General features: G+C 37.3%; 1 protein-coding gene across 4 annotated transcripts in view; it reads left to right on the top strand.

Moving 5' to 3' along the window:
• The window catches only part of MAPKAPK3 (MAPK activated protein kinase 3), a 61,018-nt gene extending 35,656 nt beyond the window's left edge, over positions 1-25,362 (top strand). For 3 of the 4 annotated variants that reach the window (XM_083356571.1, XM_083356574.1, XM_083356572.1), the window contains 9 exons: positions 11,218-11,357; positions 15,498-15,562; positions 16,143-16,222; positions 16,569-16,695; positions 17,936-18,011; positions 18,236-18,360; positions 20,062-20,147; positions 21,914-21,994; positions 22,905-25,362. In XM_083356571.1, coding sequence (XP_083212697.1) covers positions 11,218-11,357; positions 15,498-15,562; positions 16,143-16,222; positions 16,569-16,695; positions 17,936-18,011; positions 18,236-18,360; positions 20,062-20,147; positions 21,914-21,994; positions 22,905-23,063 — 939 coding nt within the window. In that variant the 3' untranslated portion in view covers positions 23,064-25,362. The remainder of the gene's footprint in view (positions 1-11,217; positions 11,358-15,497; positions 15,563-16,142; positions 16,223-16,568; positions 16,696-17,935; positions 18,012-18,235; positions 18,361-20,061; positions 20,148-21,913; positions 21,995-22,904) is intronic. The other variant, XM_083356573.1, reaches the window with a different exon arrangement.
• The last annotated feature ends 702 nt before the right edge of the window (positions 25,363-26,064 follow it).

Raw genomic sequence — 26,064 nt, 5'->3', positions numbered from 1 at the left:
CCTTATCATCATGGGGGATTGGAATGCTAAAGTAGGAAGCCAAAAGATAACCGGAATAACAGGCAAGTTTGGCCTTGGATTACAAAATAAAGCAGGGCACAGGCTGATAGAATTTTGTCAAGAGAATACGATGGTGATAGCAAACACTCTTTTCCAACAACCCAAGAGACGGCTCTACACATGGACATCAACACAGAAATCAGATTGACTATGTGCTCTGCAGCCAAAGATGGAGAACCTCTATACAGTCAGTAAAAACAGGACCAGGAGCTGACTGTGGCTCAGACCATGAGCTTCTCATTGCGAAGTTTAGGCTTAAACTGAATAAAGTAGGGAAAAGCACTAGGCCACTCAGGTATGAATTAAATCATATCCCTGTTGAATATACAGTAGAGGTGACAAATAGATTTAAGGAATTAGACCTGATAGACAGTGCCTGAAGAACTATGGACAGAGGTTCGCAACATTGTACAAGAGGTAACAACTAAAACCTTCCCAAAGAAAAAGAAATGGAAGAAAGCAAAATGGCTGTCTGAGGAAGCTTTGCAAATAGCTGAGGAAAGGAGGGAAGCGAAAGGCAAGGGAGAAAAAGAAAGATATGCCCAATTGAATGCAGAATTCCAGAGAATAGCTAGAAGAGATAAAAATGCCTTCTTAAATGAACAGTGCAAAGAAATAGAAGAAAACAATCGAATAGGGAGGACCAGAGATCTCTTCAAGAAAATTGGAGAGATGAAGGGAACATTTCATGCAAAAATGGGCATGATAAAGGACCAAAATGGCAGGGATCTAACAGAGGCAGAAGAGATTAAGAAGAGGTGGCAAAATTACACAGAATAACTATATAAGAATGAGCTTAACGTCCCTGATAACCACGATGAGGTGGTCACTGACCTTGATCCAGACATCCTAGAATGTGAAGTGAAGTGGGCCTTAGAAAAACTGAGCAACAGCAAAGCTAGTGGAGGTGACAGTATTCCAGCTGTGCTATTCAAAATCTTAAAAGACGATGCAGTAAAAGTGCTACACTCAATTTGCCAGCAAATTTGGAAAACTCAGCAATGCCCACAGGATTGGAAAAGATCAGTTTACATTCCAATTCCAAAGAAAGGCAGTGCCAAAGAATGTTCAAACTATCGCACCATTGCACCAATTTCACATGCTAGTAAAGTTATGCTTAAAATCCTAAAAGCTAGACTCCAGCAGTATGTGGATCGAGAACTACCAGAAGTACAGGCAGGATTTCGAAGAGGCAGAGGAACTAGAGATCAAATTGCTAACATACGCTGGATCATGGAGAAAGCTAGGGAGTTCCAGAAAAACATCTACTTCTGCTTCATTGACTATGCTAAAGCCTTTGATTGTCTGGATCACAACAAACTGTGGCAAGTTCTTAAAGAGATGGGAGTACCAGACCATCTTATTTGTCTCTTGAGAAACCTATATGCGGGTCAAGAAGCAACAGTGAGAACTGGACACGGAACCACTGATTGGTTCAAAATTGGGAAAGGAGTCCGGCAAGGTTGTATACTGTCGCCCTGCCTATTTAATTTATATGCAGAGCACATCATGAGAAAGGCAGGGCTAGATGAATCAAAAGTTGGAATTAAGATTGCCAGGAGAAATATCAACAACCTAAGATATGCAGATGACACCACTCTAATGGCAGAAAGTGAAGAAGAACTAAAGAGCCTCTTGTTGCGGGTGAAGAAGGAGATTGCAAAAGTTGGGATGAAACTTAACATTAAGAAAACCAAGATCATGGCATCTGGCCCTCTCAATTCCTGGCAAATAGATGGGGAAGAAATGGAGGTAGTGAGAGATTTTATTTTCCTGGGCTCCAAGATCACTGCAGATGGGGACTGTAGCCAAGAAATTAAAAGACGCTTGCTCCTCGGGAGGAAAGCCATGGCAAATCTAGACAGCACACTAAAAAGCAGAGACATCACCCTGTCAACAAAAGTGTGTATAGTCAAGGCTATGGTCTTCCCAGTTGCTATGTATGGCAGTGAAAGTTGGACCATAAGAAAGGCTGAGTGCCAAAGAATTGAGGCCTTTGAACTATGGTGCTGGAGAAGACTCCTGCGAGTCCCTTGGACTGCAAGGCGATCAAACCAGTCAGTGCTAGAGGAGATCAACCCTGACTGCTCTTTAGGTGGCCAGATCCTGAAGTTGGAACTCAAATACTTTGGCCACCTAATGAGAAGGAAGGACTCACTGGAGAAGAGCCTAATGCTGGGAAAGATTGAGGGCAAGAGAAGAAGGGGACGACAGAGAATGAGGTGGCTGGATGGAGTCACTGAAGCAGTAGGCGTGAGCTTAAATGGACTCCAGAAGATGGTAGAGGACAGGAAGGCCTGGAGGAACGTTGTCCATGGGGTCGCGATGAGTCAGACACGACTTCGCAGCTAACAAATAATAATAATAATGATAATAATGATAATAATAATAATAATAATAATTTATTCCAAATTATTTGCATTTCCAGCTATCAGAGAAAATGATACATTTGGGAGGTACTGTTTCATCAAGCAATAAAGATGCAAATTTTATTCATCTGCCAGTCAACTGAGAATAGTGCTGAGGGCAGATTCTATTACCTTTGTTGCAGTTGTATTTGTGTTTAATTGGGAAAATAGAGTGAATGATGGTACTATTCATAAATAGTGTAAAATAAGTAAATGAATTTATATCTTTGTTGACTGTTTACTAAAAGAAAATGGAAAGGGGAAATCCAAGTCAAGCAGATGCTGATAGCTATGTATGTTGTGAGGAATGAATGTTTGTCAAAAGCAAAAAAATGGTTGCATATAAGAGCATGCTTCTAATCCCTTTGTGATGTCGAAGAGTTGATATGTAGTGCAAATGGGATATTTAAGTACGGTATGTGATAAAATGAGGGGTCCAGAATAAATGGATTGCACATAAATGTGATCAGGACAAAATCAGTATTTTGAAGTAGTTTAGACTAGAGAATGAATGAAAATACAGCTGCAAAGTAGTGAATGGGCTAATAAGAATGGGTAGACTGAGGAAGTTGTAGTTGGATGAAGTTGACGAGGTCCAAAAGAAAAGAAAAATAAGAAAGTTAAAGAGCAAAAGGTGGTCTGTGAGGTGGCATCTGGACCTGGTGAGTGGTTTGCAATTCAGCACTATAGGATTTTTTTGTCTTACTATTTCTTATTCCCTTTTTGTGCTTTGCCTAATAGCGCTTAACACAAAAAAAATATGAGAGATACTTCTCCAGAAAGCTAAGATTGTATGTCCTTTAATAAAATGCTCGGGCTGTCTGTATCATCAATCAGCTAGAAACTAATTTGGAGGGAAAATCTTAATTTTTAAAAGGAGGGAATCCACTTGCCATCCTGTGCAATTCTGTACATGTCCTTATAGAAAAATAAGCTTAGAATCAGAAGTGTATAAAAAAATTGAACTTTGCTCTTTGATAGCTTGCCTGCTCTTTGAAATCTCTTAATGATTCTCTTAATGAATTTGTATTTTTTCTTCAATTTGTGTTGTCACCCCTTTCAGGTTTCTGACATAGCTTCTTCTCATAAGACCTTTGGACGAAACCAATTGCCTGTTTAGTCCAGCATCCTCTTACCAGAATGCCCAGCAAATTGCCACTGGAAAGATCACAAGTAAGCCATGAAGGCAGTAGATCTCTACTGCTGTTCCCCAGTAACTGGCATTCAGAGTTTTCCTGGAGGAGCAGATAGTCATCATAACTAGTATGCATTACAAATTTATCCATAAGCATGTCTACATTTGTTTAAAACAATACAGTTGATGGGTGATCTTGCATCTTTTAATAGCAAACTGCATTTAACCATGCATTTTGTAAAGTAATAGTTGTCTGTCCATTTCTTGTCTAAGCAGGCTAGTAATACCTTTTGCCTGATGTCTAGAAGAATTATGCTGAATCTTATCTAGTAGCTGTGTATTTCTTCTGTCCTGTGGGGCAAAGCTCTCAGCGATTCCTTATGTTTTCTTTGCAGTATGAGAGATATATTGTTCCTCGTGTAGTTAAATCCTTGGCATGTGCCAAATTGTCAGGGAATGGCATTTTCTTATTGGACTTTTATTTAATTTATATGCTGCCCATCTTGCTATCCAAAGTTGATTCTAGGCAGCTTACAATACAATAAAAACATAAGAAATTTTAATATATATTCTTAAATACAAGAACTTTTGCAACAACAACAGAAATAGAAGGTTTGCATGTACAAACTATACAAAACTTGAGAATTAGGGCAGAGATAGGGAAGATATGCTGTTCAATCAAAGTCCTTGGGATGTTTTCCATGGCAAGATGATTTGTTTTACTCATTTCATATCTCAATAACAATTATTTTACTTACTTCATATCTCAATAATAATTAAGACTGTCATGCTAACAGTGCTTGGGGGAATTCTTTGCTAAATTTTATACTGCTCTAACTGCCTTTATTATATTGTGAGTTGACCTATCCTTCCCCTGGGCTCACATTTTATAGAAATAGGATACAGGATTGTAATTTTATTTTCACATTACATCAATATTTGAATTTAATTGATGTATGTATGTATGATGCATGTAGATTTAATAATTAATATAGTCTTTGAGAATCCAATTGCTAACTTAAGCTGGCCAAATGGTTTTTCCCCCCAACCTTTTTGTCCCTAATTATAGGAAGGCCTTTTGCACCGCCTAGTACACAGGTCTGCAACCCGCGGCTCTGGAGCCGCATGCGGCTCTTTCAGCCGTCTCCTGCGGCTCCCAGTCCTCTGCCATGTGCAGTCAAAAAAAAAAAAAAGTGGGACTAAAAAAGTTCAAACAATCAATTCAAATATGCAGGGTTGGTGCATATCTCGCCTTCGCTCCACTCTTCAGTCAAACCCTGTTCTGTGCATGTGCGCATGTATGCGCATGCGCACATATTTTTTGCGGCTCCCAGTTTTTCATTTTGTGAGGGAACCGGTTCCGAGTGGCTCTTTCACTGTTTCAGGTTGCTGACCCCTGGCCTAGTAGCTTCTTTCCATCAGCTTTAGTTGAAAGCAGATTTTTTATTTGCTTATGTCCCTGTACTTGATATGAATTTGACCATAGGGTACCAGACAAATGGTACCCTATGGTCATTATTTTATTTTTGCTACAGTATTATACCATTTTATATCAAGAAGACCTTCTTTCTTTTCTAGCTAATATTCCTGAAGGCTAGAATAACTTGATATGGGCTCCCCCCCGTTTTATGTTTACTGTTTAGAAATAAAAGCACTGGTAGCAAAGTTTCTGCTAGGATCTATCACATATGTCAGAATACAAACTTCATCAAATAAAGTTTAGAACACAGGAATTAGGTTACTTATTTTAGATATGTCAGCATCACTGGGAATGCATTCTACAGGTTTTGCTTTTTTGTTTATAACCAATGATTTTATTAACGTTTTTGTCACAGAGATCAATAATCTTATTCAAACAGGTGAACAGAAGTGTCCATGAAATGCGGAAGATAAGACTTTTTTGTTACTATGTTGTAAAGAACAGTTTTAGGATGTAATCTTGATATTGTTATGCCTACTAGGAAACATTATAAATTTAGTTTCAATCTCTCTCTTCCTACAAATTCAAGTCAGTACTTATTAAAGGTGCAGTTATATAAAAAAATCATCTCCACTAAAAAAAAAACTAATGCACAGTTCCTTTTCTGCTAATATGAACAAAAACATTCTGGGGTCCAACTAAACCTTTATTAAATATGAATTGGAAACCTGGGAACAAAAGTTTGCAGCTTTTATGCAAGCCTACTTAAAATTATTTTTTTATAATCCTGGTTTGAATAAGGAGTTGCATTATGTATATTACAACTTTTGCTTCATTGCGGTAGCTGATTCCATGACTGACAGTATCCTTCCATTCGAAACCTTGCAGTCACCAAAAATAATTTATCCACCTTTTAGATGGTCCATATGAACACATGCCCACTACTGCTTCAGTGGTGATCAACAAAAAATGTTTAGGGTTCACTCTTAAGCGTAACAAGCACTCCCAAACTCATTGCAAATAAACGTGTTTAGAATTGGGCAGTTAATCATAAATTCATTTGGATTGTTTAACTGATTACTCATCTATGTGGGAATGAATTAATCAGCATCAGGAGATATTTTAGAAGGAAAAAACATGCTTAAAATATCCAGCAATAGTGGACTTTGGCCATCTATCTTGTTTTTCCCAAAATCATCTTGATTTCTCCCTTCCTAGTATTTTTCCACATCTTTTCCATATCTGCAGGAAGAAAATAGGAGACACATGAGGTCTAATCCCCACAGCTTATGTTCTGATATTCTCCTCTTCTCACATTTGAAAGTGTCCCAAGAATAGGTAGAATGACTGAAATATCACATATCTGATACCTGAGCTTCCCAACAGATTATCTTTTATTCAAGGTCAGAAAAATTATCATGTTCAAAATAAGCAGTAATGTTAAATAGGATACTCTGTTGGGAACTGCAGCACTTAGAGAATAAATCAATTGGCTCTTCCTCTATTTCTAAGGTTGTATTACTGAATCCAAGAGATTTCACTGCACAGTCATTGCAAGGACTGTATAAATCAGTGTCTTGTAAGAAGCAAAGTTTCATAGCACAATACTTGCAGTAGATGCTTCTCTTGTTGAGGGGAAGGGGGGAGGGAGAGAGCGAGAGGGAGGGAGAGACTTTAATGATAAAGCTATCATTAATTATAAAGCTATCATAAACTTAGACATTTAAAATAATATGAAAGGGTAATTTCATTCTAATTTGAACATTATGTTGGGAAGCGTGAATTAGTTATTCAAGCGCACATTATGTGATCTTTTCCAAACAGTAAGAGCAGTTCAGCAGTTGAACCAATTATCAAAGTGGTCAAAAAGAGAGTAGTCAGATAATTTTGGGGGATGTTTTAATTTGGATTCCTTTAGTTAACATAGTTTCTCTTCCCCCTGCCCCCAGTAAAAATAATCTCCCCCCCTTTCCCCCCCGTCTCTGTATGTCTTTCTGCTACACTCCAAAATGGTAGAGAACAGGCCATGATGTCCTTCGGCAAGATATATTTTAGATATTTGAAGAGCATTTTCAGTTCCCAGGGTTTTCCAGTTAGATTACTGACCCCCTCTCCCCCCCAAAAAAAATAATCTTTTCTCAAAATAAAACATTCTTAGGTCCTTCAATCTTTCTTCATAGGTCATAATTTCTCTTCTCGCTGCTCTTCTAGATCCTCATTAAAGCATCACCCAGAACTAACAGTGGGATCTGACCAAAGCAGCAAGAAGTGGAGCAATTATTTCTAGCAAAATAATTGGAAAATTGTTATGGTCTATTGATGTAGCCTAAATTGTCATTCACTTTTTTTATAGTTACATCACACTATTGACTGATCTAGTTTCCAATCCGAGATCTTTTTAGTAAATGCTAATATCCTCACCCTATGTCTCTGCATTTGATTTGCTTTTCTTAAAAGCTAATAATCTTGCATTTGTTTTCATTAAGTTTTATTCAGTTACTTTCAGCCCATTTCTCTAATTTTCCCCAACCTTGTAGCTAGTATGTAACTATAACTGTCATGCTGTTTGGAGAATTCTGAGGACTGAAGTCCATGCATCTTGAAATTACATGTTGGGAAACAGTGTTCTAACCTACCCGTATTGTTCTGAACGTTAATTCCATTTTTAGGTTAGAGGGTTATCGTGCTACTGATAGTAGTCTTAGGGTATGACTTTACAACTATGAATCCAGCTAAGTACTATATTTTATAGCCAGCTGTTAAGTGCAGTGCTAATCAGATCATTAGAAGGTATTTTATCAAATCATGTTGAAATCAAGATGCACTGTGTCTCCATTATTCTGACAATCCAGTAAATCACTTACTGGTCAAAAATGAAATTAGTGTCTAGACTTGATTTGATAAAGCCACACTGATTGTGTAAAAGACTGTGAGTCAATCTTTTGATTATGGAAACATATGAAAATAATAAATGCCGCGCTTTTGCAATATATTTATGAATCACTCTCTTTATGATCTATTTATGAATCTTCTCAGACATCTATGTGACTGTGTCTTCATGGCTTTTCCTCCCCATGCCTATTTTTTGAAAACAGAGACTTGACAGATTTATCATTTAGTTCCTTCCATAGGCTAGAATGCAATCCATCTGGTCCTGAATAGAGCTAAATTGGTTCAAAGTAAGCATGCATTTCTTGGATATATGTCAATCTAAAGTTCAGTTGTGCCCTTTCACTCTTTGCGTTTCTTATTATAGACTTTTTTTATCAGAAAAGACTGGATTAAAAGATGAGCTGAATAGCTTTGACTTTTTAAAAATTATTCCACAGTATCAAATAAATGACCCAGGAAATGATTCTATGATTCTATTCAAGTTACATGGCCATCCATCTCAACAAGGCACTCTGATGATTTGTATTACCATAGAAGTCCAGGCTTTTCAGAAAACAATGCGGGAAAAGCAAAAAGAGAATAATTTTACTTTTTTCCGGTGATGCTGCTGCTGATTCCTACCAGGCCATTAAAGTATAATTCAAAGTATCTTTCTTTTCTGAACATTTAATTGATGCTACTAAGCCAGAGATGAAGAGAATTATTAAAAGAAATCAGTGGAGAAGGATCAAGAACACTTCCGCCCTCCTTTCACCCCCACATGAGCATCCATAACCTTCACTGCAAATTGTCCAAGTCCTACAGCTTTTCTAAAGTACAGAAGAAAGGAACCTTCTTGAATAAGTTATTTTTTTCAATAATTAATGAAGAGATTTAATATAATGCCTCAGATTATTAAAATTTTTAAATTTATGCTTAAAAAATTTATCCGCTGCTAATTCTCAATAAAAATGGCCTTTATTTGCACATTCCAAAGTACCATGTGGAGTGGAAAATTATTAGCCTTAGGATATTGCAGTTCCCTGGATGTTGCAGTTCTCAGCACTAATAATATTTTAAAATATATTTCAGAGTAAAAATGCTTTATGCTGCTGCCTCTCATATTCCACCTATTTATTCAACACAGTTGTATATTTGCATTTTATTTCAAGATAAATTTATTTAGACTAACTTTGAAAATGTTAGCACTGCCACCCAATCTCGCATATCTCGCATCATTATGAAATTCTAGACTGAGTTTTGTGTAGCCTTAATACTAATTTAATATTCTACCTAACAGTAAAGGTAAAAGAATTTACTCTGCTAGGAGTTTTACTCCACTAGTCGTAGCCAACTTAGGTGTAGTGTTCATCTCTGCTTCTTTAAGCCATTCAGCCAGCATTGTCTAAAAGACATTTCTGTGGTCATGTGGCCACCATGACATCACATTGCAGCACAAAGCATATGGTGAAATATGGAACACTGTTACCTTTCCGCTGAAATGTTACCTATTTATCTACTTGCATTTACATGCTTTTGAACTGCTGCGTTAGCAGGAGCTGAGGCAGGTGATGGGAGCTGACCCAATCATGCAGTGGTAGATCGCGAACCACTGGAACGTAGACCTTCTCAGTGGCATCTTTTAAGCCACTGAGCCCCATACCTCTCTGCCTAACAGTAATGGAAATATATTTATGCCTGTAAGAGTTGCCTGAATATTATTGTAGGTACATCTGGTTGTAAAAGAATGCTTATCTAATTATAATATGTGCCAAGGATAAGAATTGAGATATTCTAGATCACAGTTATGTTCACAGTGGCTTTGAAAATGCAAGCTTTAAAATGCCAGAATTCTACAGCACTTATATGATCTTCCAGTTCCATGGAAATGGAACTGAATTGATTGGTACTCGTAAAAGTGCTTCGTAAAGCACTTTAAAAAAATCTATATGAAATCATGTCTGTGTTTTCTTCTAGGAAAGGCTATAAGAAGCACTTTTCTTCTTTGAACCAATAAAAGCAGAAATACTGAACACTTATCCATGCAGTAACGTGGTATCTGTTGGCATTACGTAACAAAAAAAACCAATTATTAAGCAACTTAAATCTTTGAGCTGTACCAGAACATTTTTATGTTCATCTACTCTTTTGAAAGATAAATACCAACTGCTTCATATTTATTAAGAATAGGTTCATTTTCCTTGTTTGCTTTATCAAAGATGAATTTCTTTTACTCTGTTCTACCTCTCTTATCATAAGACTGGTACTTCTAACAGGAGTAAGGCTGCAAACTTATATGTAGTTACTATAGAATGAACTGATAGCCCACTTTAGAAACTTCTTCCATTTAGGAAACATACTCATACAGTCAGCATATATTTACAATGCACTTCTCAGCTGCCAAGAACTGTATTGAGTAAGATAAAGAGGAAGAAAAGCAAACCTTTTTTAACACTGTCAGACAGGTGAAGCAAGCTGTAAGTTGCTTCAAACATAAGTTATGACCATATTTGAGCTTACATTTTCTGTGACGGTCGTAAAGCAGATCATCATGTGACCATGTCCATTGTCCAATTTTGCAACCTTTCTTTGCAGTAGTCATGTGAATGCAGCGTTCAGATAATAAAACACCATGGTTGTTAAATGAATCCATTGCTCACTATGGGATGTTTTTTGCTGGAAACTGAAAATAAGCACTAGTTTCTGGGGAAAAAAGCAACAGCATAAATTGCGATCACTGCAAACAGCCATAAATGTGGGCCAGTTGATAAGCACCCAGGATGCAGTTACATGATTGGAAGGGGGGGGCAGACATTGGAACTTAGAATCCAGGTGGTAAGTCCCCCTTTTGGGGTCCAAGGACTATCTTATTTTCTTCGGCTTCACTCTTCATTTCTATTACTTACAAACCTATTTTGGGGCTAGAATGTATACAGTTTACAAAGGTTATTTTTGTGTAAAGGGAAGAGAAAGAAAATAAATCCTATATTTCTACCACCACTCTTTAACATTACGAGCATGATCCGTGATATTTTTCTCCCCAATTATCTGTTAAATATATACTCGCCATCGACTCAACCCTTTGAATACATACTTCAAATTGGAAAAGGATCATGGTCTCACAATACATTTAGTTTACTTTGGAAGAGCAGCAGATTAAGGCCAAGAGTTTAAGATTATTTCATTTCATTGTACTAAGGGCAGTGGTTTAAAAACTTCTTGTTTCCAAGGTTTTCATTCCCATTAGTTTTAAGGGTAGCAAATTTAGATGGTAAATAAAAAAGTTAGCTTCATTGTTACTCCTCCTCCCTGTCTCTTTACAGCTCTTGTATGACAGTCCAAAAGCACGGCAGGAAGTGGATCATCACTGGCGAGCTTCAGGCTGTCCCCACATTGTCCATATCTTGGAAGTTTATGAGAATATACACCATGGGAAGAGATGCCTTTTAATCATCATGGAGTGGTAAGCATCACCCTCCTGTTTTATATTTGGAATCTTGAAGACAATGATTAGATCTCAGTCATACAATCTCTTTAGTATAGAAAACAGTAGAGAGTTGTCCATAATCCCCAAGAAAGAGTGTTCAAAACCATCTTGGTAATTTGTTTAAAAAATCTTAAGTTTCTTGAGAAAGGAGCTGGGTTCCTACTGTACAGGTAGTCCTCAACCTACGACGCTTCATTTAGTAACTGTTGAAAGTTACAACAGCACTGAAAAAGACTCATGACCATTTTTCACACTTATGACGGTTGCAGCGCCCCCAGGGTCATGTGATTTACATTTGGATTTTTGACAACTGGTTCATATTCATGACGGTCAAAAGTGTCCCAAGGTCATGTGTTCATCTTTTGCGAACCGACAAGCAAAACCAATGGAGAAGCAGTGTTACTAATTTAACAACTACAGTGAATCACTTAACAAATGTGGCAAGAAAAGTCATAAAATGGGGCAAAAGTCACTTAACAAATTTCTGACTTAGCAACATAAATTCTTGGCTCAGTTGTGGTCGTAAGTCGATGACTAGCTGTATGATTTTTTTCTTTTGCCATTGTCTCTGTGAATGGCTACTGAGCGATTGGAAAGTAATAATCTAAATCAGTCCAAACAACGTACTGCATTAAATTCCCCTCCCCTCCCCCGTCCTATGTAGTAATGATGTCATTAATCAAAGCTAGTCTGTAGTTGGAGTGGCAGTAGAAACCTCTATATGAAGAGTTCCCTGTTTATTTTTCCATAGTTCAGCCATGCTTACATAGTAAGAGATGGAAAGGTATCAGAATTGCTTTGAGGGTTTATCTAGTAGTTCATCATCCCATTTTCCTCAGTAGCCAATTTTATGATTTGAGTAGCTCTCAACATTAAGAAAACCAAGATCATGGCATCTGGCCCTCTCAATTCCTGGCAAATAGATGGGGAAGAAATGGAGGTAGTGAGAGATTTTATTTTCCTGGGCTCCAAGATCACTGCACATGGGGAGTGTAGCCAAGAAATTAAAAGACACTTGCTCCTGGGGAGGAAAGCAATGGCAAATCTAGACAGCACACTAAAAAGCAGAGACATCACCCTGTCAACAAAAGTGCGTATAGTCAAGGCTGTGGTCTTCCCAGTTGCAATGTATGGCAGTGAAAGCTGGACCATAAAAAAGGCTGAGCGCCAAAGAATTGAGGCCTTTGAACTATAGTACTGGAGAAGACTCCTGCGAGTCCCTTGGACTGCAAGGCGATCAAACCGGTCAGTCCTAGAGAAGATCAACCCTGACTGCTCTTTAGAAGGCCAGATCCTGAAGCTAAAATACTTTGGCCACCTAATGAGAAGGAAGGACTCACTGGAGAAGAGCCTAATGCTGGGAAAGATTGAGGGCAATAGAAGAAGGGGATGACAGAGAATGAGGTGGCTGGATGGAGTCACTGAAGCAGTAGGCGTGAGCTTAAGTGGACTCCAGAAGATGGTAGAGGACAGGAAGGCCTGGAGGAATGTTGTCCATAGAGTCACGATGGGTCGGACACGACTTTGTAGCTAACAACAACAACAAAGCTCTCTACAAGAGATGAGGATAATGGCATCTTCTGGGAAGCTTCTCTATAGATAGTGATGCCATCTGATCTATTTAAAGTATAATTAATGTATTTATTACCCTTAACTAATATGTTTCTAGCTAATTAGGGTTGTCTTCATAGCTGGGATTTATTGAAGCACCTAATGTTGCTCAGAGGAAAAATGGATTGCTGTATGGCTTTTTGAGAAAGGGGTTATTTTCCTTAGCTTGGGTGAAGACACAAGAAGAGGTGTTTGAAATTTCTGTACAAAACTGTAAAAGCCACAAGCATTATACATGTTTTATTCAAGATGATACTGTATACATTAGAACAGATGCTCTTAGGAACAGATTCTGTATTCTTACTCTTGCATTGTGAATATGAATATAGTACAATGGTATCTCAATACTCATCGTTAATTGGTTCTGGGAGACATGACGAGTACTAAAAACAACAAATACGAAACAAACCATGTGACTAATATGGGACCCTTTGTTTCATCTGGAAAGGGTAGTGAGTCACAAGGCAGCCCACACAAACAAGTTCTAGCTTGCGTGTCAAATATCAAACAAACAATGAGTACCGAAAGAAGACTTTTTTTGTCAAAATGTGTCAGAGTAACAAATTCTATGAGTTTCAAAGCAGTCGAGTACGGAGGTACCACTGTATGTTTCTGTTAACTAACATTCATCTATTTGAACATAGATGACGTTGACTTAAATGTAAAATATACTGCAGTTGATACTTCTTGCATGCTGTAGAGCACGGGTGTCAAACTCGTCACATGTCGTGACGTATTGCGACTTTTTTTGCATTGCCGGAGCTGGGGTGGGCCTGGTCTCTATATGATGCAACTGGCCCACGGGCCAGCAGTTTGACACCCTGCTACAGAGAGAAATCTATGTATTTTCTGAAAAGGCTTGTACAGATATGATGAGAGATGGTGAACAAATTAATATAGTTGATACTATTGGCTGGCTGTCCTGGCTGACTGTCCAGAAATTGGAAAAGTTGCAGAAGACTGGAGTATATTCAAAGGAATTTGTAGCTATTCTCATTCATCCTAACTATGAAAATAACTGGTATGGAGGGAAGGATCAGGGTCAAGAGGCAAGTCCAGTTTCTTTCATCCCAGTTCTAAGACTTATGTATCTTTTTCTGAACTTTCTATGCATCTGCTCAGATTATGCTTTTCCTCCCTAAGAGTTTTATTTGTAGAATCTATATTGGGCTAATTTTATATTTGTCTTCAAACACTCTCCGATCTTTCATGTACTGTTGCTGTTTTATTTTTTCCAGAATTTTGATAGCATCAAAACTAGAGAAATTAATTTTAGCCATCCTGCAGTTTTGTCTATTGTGCTCATTTCCAGTATGGTCAAGTAATAATACTGGTGATTCAGCTTTCTCTGAAAAGCTCGCATGTATATTAAACATCAAGCTTTGAAACTCATTGTGTGTGCATTTGTTTTCTTTGTTATCAAATATATCAGGGAGGCACAGGGATGAGCAGCAATTTAGAGTCTTCCAGTCACAAGTAGGTGATTTATTGCAGCAGTGGTCTTGCTGCTAAACGTTTAAAATCCCATTAAAGACAGCAGGATTTAAGTAGTCTGCATGCATGACAAATAACATATTTAAAAATATTTATGAGATACAGGGCAGACAACTGTGTGACTCCAGACACTGAACTTTATTTCCTAGCACTTCTATGAATCATAAGCCCATGAAAATACATTCTGGGAATTATGGTTAGCCATTACTAGAGGGCATAAGTTGTTAATTGTAGAATGTAACTAGTGGATAAATAAACATAGCATTACAGTAGTCCAAACTAAGGTCTTCCAGCCATTTGTAAAGGTGAAAAGCCATGTAAACTATTTTTTTCTGCCCACCTTCTTGGCCATACTCTTCCATCTCCTCCCACTGCAAAGAGACTTCCTTTGTGTGTTGTTGTACGTTGGATAGGAAATTATATAAAGGACATGGCAGTAGGCCAGCGATTGGCAGTACTACCCCCTTCGGCAGTATTTTTAAAAAATGGGCAGGTACAGACAAGTTATAGTTTGATGTACAGAGTTTGAGAAGAACCACCTTTGTTTTATGCTTCAAGGGAAGAAAGTTGTAGAGCAGCCTCAACTGCTCTGCAACTTTCCCAAATGCTTTGGCATCTAAACGTAGTTCCTGGATGATATCATGAGAATATTCTTAGTAATTTGACATGCCTTTTAAAGACTAGAGTGGAAGACATACTTTCCAGATAGCCAGGGACCTTCTTTGTAAGCAGGAAAACTGGATCAATCAGAAGCAGGTGATCCAGAGGCTGCAAAAGCACACAAGCACAGCAAATCCTTTAGAAACATTTAAGCAATGTTTAAACGGGTTGCAACATGATCGAGATCTTTATGAGTGCTGTAAGGCTAGAGCAACAGCTTTGGGCTGCTATGTCAGATTGGTTCGAGAAACGCATAGCAGATGTGAAATGGAGAAATAGTATTACCCGTAAAAACTGAAATTAAGCGCTCTTCTGTACTTGTACTTTGAATCATCTGTATCTTGTTCACAGCATGGAGGGAGGGGAACTCTTCACTCGAATCCAGGAGCGAGGAGACCAAGCTTTCACAGAAAAAGGTAGAACATCAAGGAGCTTTTATGAACACATTTTTGGAAGTTAGAATTTAGATAAACTCTTCATTCTTACTATTTTAAAGAAATTCTAATCAAATTAAAATTGGTTAACTTTTTCAAAAATTTCTGTAGAACTTCTGATTATTTTTATTTCTAAATGCCTGAAAACTCACAGAAATATAAATTTCATCGTGCATTGTTTTTAATGAAAAACCATACAAATTTAAAAAGTGAGGCTTTTACATTATAGATTGAAGCTTCACCAAATACTGCTGTTTATTTCAAAATAAACCTACACAACAGGTGTTTGTTTAGTCATTTAAAAATTGTTCAGTGTATTGCAGGTATGCAATGTGGAAAATTTCATGTCAATGGTATTGTTGCCTTTTAACCAAAGGACTGAGAAACAGAAATAAATTAATTAATGATAGTCATTCTCAAAGCAAAACACAAGCCTTAGGGTTAATTTTATTATTTTCCCCTGACATAATCAAGCTGGTTGGTACTGTAGTTAGAAACACTGTATATCTCTAAGATACTGCAAGAATGCTAATGTGACCTTTCTATAAAATAACATTTCTAGAAGCCTCCGAAATAATGAGAGACATTGGAACAGCTATCCAACATCTTCATGGAATGAACATAGCTCATAGAGATGTCAAGGTGAGAACTGAATGTGTTTATACATGTAGTTACACATGTAAACAGTTGATTGCATAGGCCTGTTTTGACACTTGAGAGGAGCAATTTGAATCAAACATTTAAGTCACACTCTGGGGCAGGAATCCAAGTATCTTTTAAAAGTCAGTCCATTTAAATAAGGGGTAAAGAAGGCCTAATCAGTTTAAAATTGGCCTCAATATTAAAATGTACTGATATTTAAAAGTAAACTTGGTTCTAGCTACAAACCAAAATTAAATTAAACAGAATTAAAAATTCAGAAGACATTAGTACCAAAAAATATCCTGTTAATCTTCATTTGTATTCTTTTTTATATATACAATTCCAGCCAGAAAACCTTCTTTATACATCCAAAGAGAAAGAATCAGTGCTTAAGCTCACAGATTTTGGGTTTGCTAAAGAGACAACCATACAGAATGCATTGCAGACTCCTTGTTACACTCCTTACTACGTAGGTAAGTTTGGCTTTTTTCATTCTGGAAATCAAGAAATTATTACACTTTCATAAATGCACTCAACTCTTGCTGTTAGAAGTAAAAAATCAGCTACTAGACAGTTGAGTTCTAACCTATGGATGCATGCAATTATATTAAAGTATACTATAGCAGAGGTCCCCAACCTTTTGGGCAACAGGTTCTATGGAGAGAAGTTTTTCCATGGACCAGAGGGGGCGTGGTTTTGTGTGCTGCCTGCATCCAGCAAATGGGGCTTTGCTTGTTTGCGTGGTGGAGTGGTTTCTGGCATGCTGCCGACTGGTGCCAGGGACCCCTGTACTATAGTATATATAGTCAGAGATCAGATCCAAAGACACCAATCCAGGATTAGAGGAAAAAGGCCCCTGTGCACAGTCACAACAGGCTGAGTTAATTTCCATTGTCACTATTGGACCTCAGCAAGCAATGTAGTGTGCAAATTGGTGTTTGTAGGCAAAAAAAGGTCCCTGTAACAACTGACAAATTATACTGATTTAGATTTAGATAACCTTTATTATCATTTTTTTCCTGTAGGCACAATGGCACACATTAAAAATGAAATTTAGTTGCTTGCTCTCAAAGTGTACACATACATAACACACATTTAAAACCTACTATATACAACATATGTATAGACCTACACCCTTACATATAAGCAACATATAAATATTAATTACTGTCCATCTTGAATACATAACGGAAGGAAGAAGCTTTAGAGTTCACAAGGTTAATACTGTATGGAACAAAGCTGTGACTGAATCTGGATATTCTGCTTTGGATAGCAGGGAGCCTCCGTGGTATCCGAAGCAGAACATCCAGATTCAGTCACAGCTTTGTTCCATACAGTATTAACCTTGTGAACTCTAAAGCTTCCTCCTTTCGTTATGTATGTTATGTACTGGGAGGATGGTACAAGCTGAGATCATGGAAGCAAAGCAATACAGCTCACGGTTCTAGATTTACTATGGATAATCAGTTTCACATTGCTGGTGGCACTCGAAATAAAATTTGGGATGTCTGTTTCTGACACTCCCCATATATGCTCATGTACACTAGTTTATATAAGTAAATTATATAAAGTATTTGTTACTGCTGATTAAAGTACCTACGTTCAATTATATAGCAACTGCTTATTTAATAATAAGGAAAGAATAAATATTAGCTAGTGCATAACCAACATCTGAAAAACTAACATTCACAATTCTTTTGTTCTCTTCTTCAGCCCCAGAAGTGCTTGGTCCAGAGAAATATGACAAATCCTGTGACATGTGGTCTCTTGGTGTCATCATGTATATTCTGTAAGTGTAAAATTTAAATAACAAGTCAGAATTCAGATATGTCATACATTAGCTCCTCGACACCCTAATGTCACTAGTAAATCAGAAAAATTAGTCACTGGATCATTACTCATTCTGTCAAAAGACTCAGCAGCCCATCTGTGACTCTACCTGGGACTAGGGAAGGAATGTATAGTAATTTTCTAGTTAGCAGAAGTTCATCTGCATTTGTCCTTCTTTTGCAGTTTGTGTGGGTTCCCTCCATTCTATTCCAATACTGGCCAAGCCATTTCCCCCGGAATGAAAAGAAGAATTCGGATGGGGCAGTATGGATTTCCAAATCCTGAATGGGCAGAGGTATCTGACGAAGGTAAATATGAGTGTTGTGTATGTCTCCAATTAAAACTGCATCACTGATGAGTTTTTAAAAAATTGCAACTTTTATTTGGGTGACATATGTGTTCATAGAGACCTTCAAAATATAAGACTGTCTGGTGGTTAAAGCATCAGACTTAGAAAGCCAGAGACTGTGAGTTCCAATCCTGCCTTAGCCATGAAAGCCAGCTGGGTGGCCTTGGGCCAGTCACTCTCTCTCAGCCCAACTCACCTCTCAGGTTTGTTGTTGTGGGCAAAATAGGAAACAAATGTGGGTTGGATGTGTTTGCCACTTAAGAGTTATTTGTACAAGTAATAAAGGAGAGATGGAAACAAAGAAACAAATAAAATTTGGCAAATTTCATGAATGCACATACCTAACTCATAAATGTTGTAAAAATAATGGTCAGAAACAAACAAACAAAAAATAGACAAATTGAATTAAATGCCATTTCTTCCAATCTTATTTTAGAGAGAAATGTAGATATACTGGGCCAGTAGAAAATAAGCAAAAATGTATTCTAGGTAACAAATATTCTATTGTTCCACCAGTATGCCTCTTAATGTCTGGTTTTCTTTGTAATTAGCTTCAGTATGTTTGTCTAGAGCAGGAATAGGCAATATATGGCATTCCAGAAATTGCTGTCTGACCACTACTAGCAACCATCACTTTTTAGGATGCTAAGAATTAAGAGCTCAGTAACATATGGGATACCACAGCTTGCTTACCTCTAGCTTAGTACTAGCCTATTGACAACAGTTGCTGCTTCCAGATGTGAGATTCCATATAACAAATAATATTATACAGACGTGTTCACAATTTGTAAATTGCTCAAAAATGCATCATCCTGAAATGATTTTTCCTGCTTGGAGCCACGTTTGCCTCATCTGGGCTAGCAAATCTAGTCATCTTTTGAGGGCCAAATTTCTTAACTGTTCCAGGCTTGGCAGCAGTGGACGACATGTCTCCTCAACCAATGGAAAATGGTTCATTCAGGAGTAAGGAAACTTTGGCCTTTCGGATATTGGTTATGCTGTCTGAAACTGAAGTCCCACAACACTTGGAGAACCATAGATATCCTATCATAGCTTAAAGAAATCAGAGAGGAGGGTGATCTGATGATTTCAGTTGATAGAGCTCTTTAATTCCACATCATGTTCCCCCCCCCCCCCGGTTTCAAATTTCTCTCCTCCCTGTAGAATTAAAATATTGCAGCAGTTAGGGTATTGATCTAAAACTGAGGAGAAATGTATTTATTTGTCAAATTTATTTTGTCAAATGTATATGGCCTTCTCACAAACAAATAGCTCAAGGAGGTATATCACAAGGCTAAAAACAGTAATTAATAATTATTAAAACAAATTTGTTATAAAAAATATTTAGAAACTATTATAAGCTATGAAGATTCATTTGGTACCAGTAATATATCTTATCGTGGCTGCTAACTTTAGAGAGGAAATTGCTATGCGTGGTCTTGTGCTTCTGGGTGAAAGGCAGGATATAAATGGGAAAGGATGAGCAGTTCTTAAATATAAGAATATGAATATGACATGTTCATTCATTGGTGCCCTTTTTTCTAATTTGACAGAAGAGGAAAAGCGACTAGAGTGCATGGATATTCTACAATATTTTTCTTGTATAATTTTACAAGCTGTTATTGCCTAAGTTACGTTTCCATTTGTATTTCTTTTCTAGCCAAGCAGCTCATTCGTTTATTGCTGAAAACTGACCCAACAGAGAGAATGACCATTTCTCAATTTATGAATCATCCCTGGATTAATGTGAGTCCTGCACGATGGTCTGCCTGTGTCTTGATCTGGGTTCTAGGCAGCCTGCTGAGAAGATTTAGCATATTGCTAATTGAACTAAGGCTCTATCTGTAAAAAAGAATATAATTTCTCCATCACAGTATGAGGGAACACTTGCGAGGGTAGAGGGGGAAAAAAACCTCTCTTGAGAGTGGCACTCGAGGACATTACACCCCCAACCCAACTGCTCTCAGCCTGATTTAGCTTTCATTGCAGTGCACACATTCTCTTTCTCTCATTTATAAAAAGCTACATTACCTCATCAACGTAGGACTTATTATTAGACCTCCAAGGCACCATCGTGCTACACAGTGTTGATATGAATAGAGACCTCCTGCGTTGGGGGCGTTCTCAGTTTTTGGCAGAGGACTGGGAAAACTCAGGATAGGGAAGGGGGAGGCTTAAGCACAGCTCTCTTAGAAAAACCACACCAGAGTTGTTTCTGATGGAGATGCCAGCTAACTAAAAGGCTCTGGGAGTGGAAAAGAGCAAGCTGCTGCTGAAGTTTTCCATCTGCATTCTGCCAGGCAAAAGACACCAACATTTTCTGTACTGGATTCTCATATCTATCAATGAACTTCAGATAGCTGCTATAAACACGTATTTATATCCTTGCTAAGGAAACTCAGTCTAAAGAAATTAAATGCCTTGTGTACTCTTTCTCTTTACGAGAGAGACAAGGTCCAGGAGAGCAATTTGAGTGCTATATGGAGCAAATGGTGAAGTAGAGAGCTGTCATCTCTCTCAACCCAAAGGGAATGTAGGCTGAAAAGGAATCTCAGCCTCAATAAGAAGGCCTCAAAGTTAAGCAGACAAATGAGTTGAACCTGTCTAAGAGGAGAAAGTCCTGCTTTCTTTCCAGTCCCCAAAGTTGAAAGTGAAGTATCAAGTTTTAAATTTTAAATTTCTAATATAAACAGTTCTGGAGAGTCTTAGAATTTTTATGTCTACGTTTCTATGTCAAGAAACTGTTCTAGCCTCTGCCATTCCTCTGAGCCAAAAACCACATGTGGAAACACTGACATAGGTCACAGTGCAGAACTGGTTAATTTGGACACAGAGATGTCAGTTGATCCAAGAAAAAGTGTAGGCTTGGCCTTTGATTCAAGTGTTGGGTCAACCTCATTGTAAGCAGAATTTACAAAGTAAAATGTAAGTGTGGCTATGATAAGAGCTTTTGTTTTTAAAACTTATCTTCCTGACAGTTCCAGTTCTCATTCAGCTATGTGGCCTATAAATGAAAACATTAAAAAAAAGGAGAATGGGACCTTGATGTTAAGAGCTGCAGAATTTCACACTGAGATAAGAAGGGCAAAACCAAATTATATTATGAAGAATATGGTTTTGAGCCTTATGATGAGAGGTGTGAGATTTAGTTTGGGGAAAAGGTCTATCTGGAAGCTGAGAAGCAGAAGGGGATACGTTGTACTTTTTCCTGCTGCTGCAAGCTTATCCTCCTTTGACAAATGTTTGCTGGGGGAAGGAGGAGGAGCTGAAATGTGATTTTCTCCTCCAGTTTTTAGCAAGTTAATTGCCATATTCTTTTTGGAAGTTATGCAATTTTGCGATTATGAAAAATACGACTGTCTCCCAAAATGCAGCCGCCTACACTCTTTCTCACATAGCTTAGGAGACAAGTTTCTACATTTTAAACACGGCTTCTTTTTTTAAGAACAGTTAATGGTTAGTGTGTCAACAGTCTGTCACAAGAAATCTTCTCTGTTGATTGCTTCTCTTAGCAATCCATGGTGGTGCCACCAACCCCTCTTCACACTACCCGAGTCCTGCAAGAAGACAAAGACCACTGGGATGAAGTGAAGGTAATGTTTGTGTATGTGTAGAGTTGGGTGGAGATGCTCCTTTTTATGGATCGTTGAAAAAAATAATGTTCTCTCCAACTGTTTATAACCCCAAGTAGCGTGAACATACCTTCAACTCATTATCTTTTGCACAATGGTTGCTAAAACATAGGCAGATAACCGGTTGAGAGAATTACTAGTTAGGCACAGAAGGACAAGCAGGGTTTAGTGGCAGGGTGGCTGTTTACTTTTTATATAAACTGTAGCAAAAAGGTCCGCAACAGCTAAAAGCCAGAATTTTTACTTTATTTTTTCTTTAGTATGCTTTTTCAAGTAGAAAGTTTGGGGGTTTTTTAAAAAAATGTGCTAGATATGTCCAAATATTTACACACTTTATTAAAAAAAAATCTTCTGTTCTTTGGAAAATAATGGGAAAATTGTACTGTTGGTGTTTGTCCAAAAGTTCTGGGAGTTACAACAAAAGCATGTATATCACTTGTGAGGTATCCACTGTGATTCACTCAGTTCCAACGAGAATAGGCAGCTTGGTCTTTCAGATGTTTTGGACTTTCAGTACCCACTTCACTCTATCACTCGTGTTTTCTAGAACTTTTCCAATGCCAGGTTGGCTTTGACATAGGAAAACATTAAATTCCAGATACACATGGACAGCATTAAAGATATATTACTTTGCTGAATGTTCCTTATAAGATTAATTTGGTTCTTGGGTTTTTGGTCACTAATATGTGATAGTTAATCCTACTTATATTTTTTTATTCATTACAGTCTACTACATCTGGTATATAGCTTTTGTGGGGAAACTCTACAGTTGTTAGTTACCCTTGGCTGAGATCCTTCCTTGTGTAGATATAACAGAAGATGGGGGGGTTTTTTCCCTTTAAATTTCACTATTACTTCTTGTGTATTTTAGGAGGAAATGACTAGCGCGTTGGCAACCATGAGAGTAGACTATGATCAGGTAAAAATTAAAGATTTGAAAATATCCAACAATCGGCTCCTCAACAAACGGCGTAAGAAACAAAAACAAGGAGGCACCTCAACTGCGTCAGCTGGCTGCAACAACCAATAAAGATGAGAGAAATAAAATGAAATTATTAATTGAACTGAAATAATCTCTCACATAACTGAAACACAAAATGTGATAAGAACTTTTTATTTCATTGCACTGGGGTTTTTTTCTATGATTTTTTTCCAATCATTCTATTACATTTTAGTATACTTTACCTAAGGAGCAGCAACAAACCTATCAGTGAACTTTGGATAAATATTTATTGTGGGTTCAGTGCTTACAAAAGCACAGTCACAACAAGAAATTCTAAATCTCTTTTTTTCATATAAAGCAATTAGAGCATCCAGCTGCTTAACTCTCAGATGAATTCATAAGGACATAAATGTACTTAATTTAGACTGGATTAGGCTGAATCCATTCAAGAAATAGATTAAACCATGCATAAAGCAAAGGAGTAAAAAGATCAGGTCATTACAAGAAGCAATCAGAAAGTTATGAAAATGTAAGTTTTTCATATATTTGTTTGATTTTCATTGTGCATTTCAATTTTATTTAATGTTCTTATCGGGTTAATGCTCTTATTTTATACACTGTCCATCTGTATAAGGAAGCATTGCTTTTTAGTCTTTGGGAAATATTTACAATTTCAGGCTTAAGGGATTATTACAAGCTTGTTTCCATGCACACAGTTTTCTTACATTCAGAGCAGTGTAGGTTAAAAACAGTGTAAATTAGTCATACATGGTGTGGGCACACTTTTTTTTTAATGCAGGAAACTTTCACTGGCTGCCTTGTAGGATCCTTGTAGCAAAACAGATATGAATGCAGTTGCTACATTTTACGATTTAGATGTTCCATTTCCTTGTTTATATATATGGCCATAATTTATTATTATCACAGATTTTTTTCAACTGTTCACTTTTAAATTAAGTATCAAAAGATTAATAAACCAAAATATTATTGTGTCAGCATCCACAACTTTGCACAAAGATTTTAGTTGAAATTTTACACAGTTCAGAAGGAAATGATTCCCAGGTGCATTATGATTTTTACTAAAAGAACCAAGATAGGCAGGCGGTACAGGTAAAGAGCGCCCTTTTTACATTCTTTTCCAGCGGTAGAGAGCTTCAAGTGATCTGGGGTTGACATGGTGGCATCTTCAGAGAGGACAGAGGCAGAAGTATTGCCCTCCCTCCCCCTTCTTCAGATGTTGTTTTTAAAAAGCATATTAAACCAATTGGGCCTACTTTACCCATTTTATTTCTATTCCTTTTATTTAAGCTATTGATGAATTTCCATGAGAAATCTTGGGAAGCTACCAGAAAATAAATGGTCACAACTGCAGCTTCCCTGAGATAGGGTATTAGTTTGCCTATTCTGTGAACTGGGTGATATAGCACTTTTTCACGTGCTGTCCACATGTAAAAACTTTTAAAACATAGGCACATGCCCTGAGTGCTTCTAAATTCAAAGAGGGAATTTGCAAACTTGACATATATATGAATATGTATGTTACCACGGTTGTTTTTTTCATATCATATACGGTACATTATTTCTGAACACCCTGTAGATTAGGGTAGATGGGATAACAAAAAATCAAGTCACCCAAGCAATTTTTGTGGGTATTTTTTTTTTAGAGAGTTTAGATATTTCAGTATGGCGATATATGCACCAAGAAGGGTGGATTGTCACACAATATCTCATAATAACCTTGTCCTGTGAAACCTGCCTTACATAGCAATTATCTTTATTCAAATCATTTCATTGTCCAAACATTTTCTTTGAAAAGGGATACTCCTGACAATTTTCCACACATGCAAGTGTCCCTGGCCCTCTAGGAAGAAGGTGAGAACAGATCCATCCCTTTCTTTGAGCTTTCATTTGTGCTACTGTTTTTGAGATGCTAACAAACAGCAGGTGCTTGTTTATGTTACTTCTCATTTGTAACACTCATTGCAGGAAAGAGAAATCCTTTGATGGCCTCCATGTTTGTCAGAGGGCTCAAGAGGGAGATGAAGTCTTCTCCTAGTTGTACTTGTAGGATGATAAATAGTTGCAGATGAATTGTTTTGTTCCTTACATTCTCCAAACTAAGTCTGCTGCACAAGCCAGGAGACCGGAGATGGAGGAAGAAAATTTGTGGCTGTTAAACCAAAAAACACTGCTTTGTGTTCTGTCCTTATTCTAGAATTATAAGGATTAATCTGCAAATGAAGTAAATTTCTACTAATTACATAGGTGCCTCTCTTTGATTTGCAATTATATTAAATTGATGTTAAAAGCACTTCGGACCATTTGTGAAATGCTAACATTTTGCAAATATTAATAAAATGGTGCTTTACCCATTTTTTTTCTTAAATGGACCTCGCTCTTTAATAAATCTTCCTTTGTGATATTTTACTTTCCATTCTAGGATGACAGATTTCTTCTCTTTTCTCCCCTTCGAAGAATGTGAAGCAAACTTAATCTGAAGGCATCATTTTTGTCCATGTGTTACTTATTTTAATATTCAATTTAAATAAATCTAGAGCAACTATAAGTTAGCAGTAGTCACTAGATGGCAGCACTTAGCCCAACCTTGGCTGCTCTTAAAAAATAAACATGGTTGGATTTGGTTACTACTTGAATCACCAGGGCTAGAGAGGGTAGGTTTGAAAACTGAAAAAAAGCCTATCAGAAGAAGGCAGTGACAAACATTTTGGAAATGATGGCAAAAAACATCATAGACGTCTCTCTGTAGCCACCAGAAGTAAAGCATGACTTGAGAATGCTTGAGAATAACTTTTAAAAAAGCAAAAGGCTTTTTTTTTTTAAAAAAAAACCAAAACCAAAAAATCCTTATCTACTCTTAAGATTATTCAGACTCCACAATTACCCAATATTTACGAAAGTGCCACAATTCACTGTCAGATGACATGTTTCACTTTTCCTGTATTTCTAAGATGGCTAGTGCCAGATAACTTTGAGAACAGCTGTTACTCTTTCATCACTGGTGAACTAGATAGACAAGATCTGACTTCTGTGCAGTGCTTTGGATCCAATCTCCAAAAACATATGGAGC

The sequence above is a fragment of the Vipera ursinii genome (assembly GCF_947247035.1).
Source record: "Vipera ursinii genome assembly, chromosome: 2".
In the NCBI taxonomy this organism is placed as follows: Eukaryota; Metazoa; Chordata; class Lepidosauria; order Squamata; family Viperidae; genus Vipera; species Vipera ursinii.
Note: the sequence above shows the minus strand (reverse complement) of the source record. Positions and strands in the feature narration are given on the sequence as shown.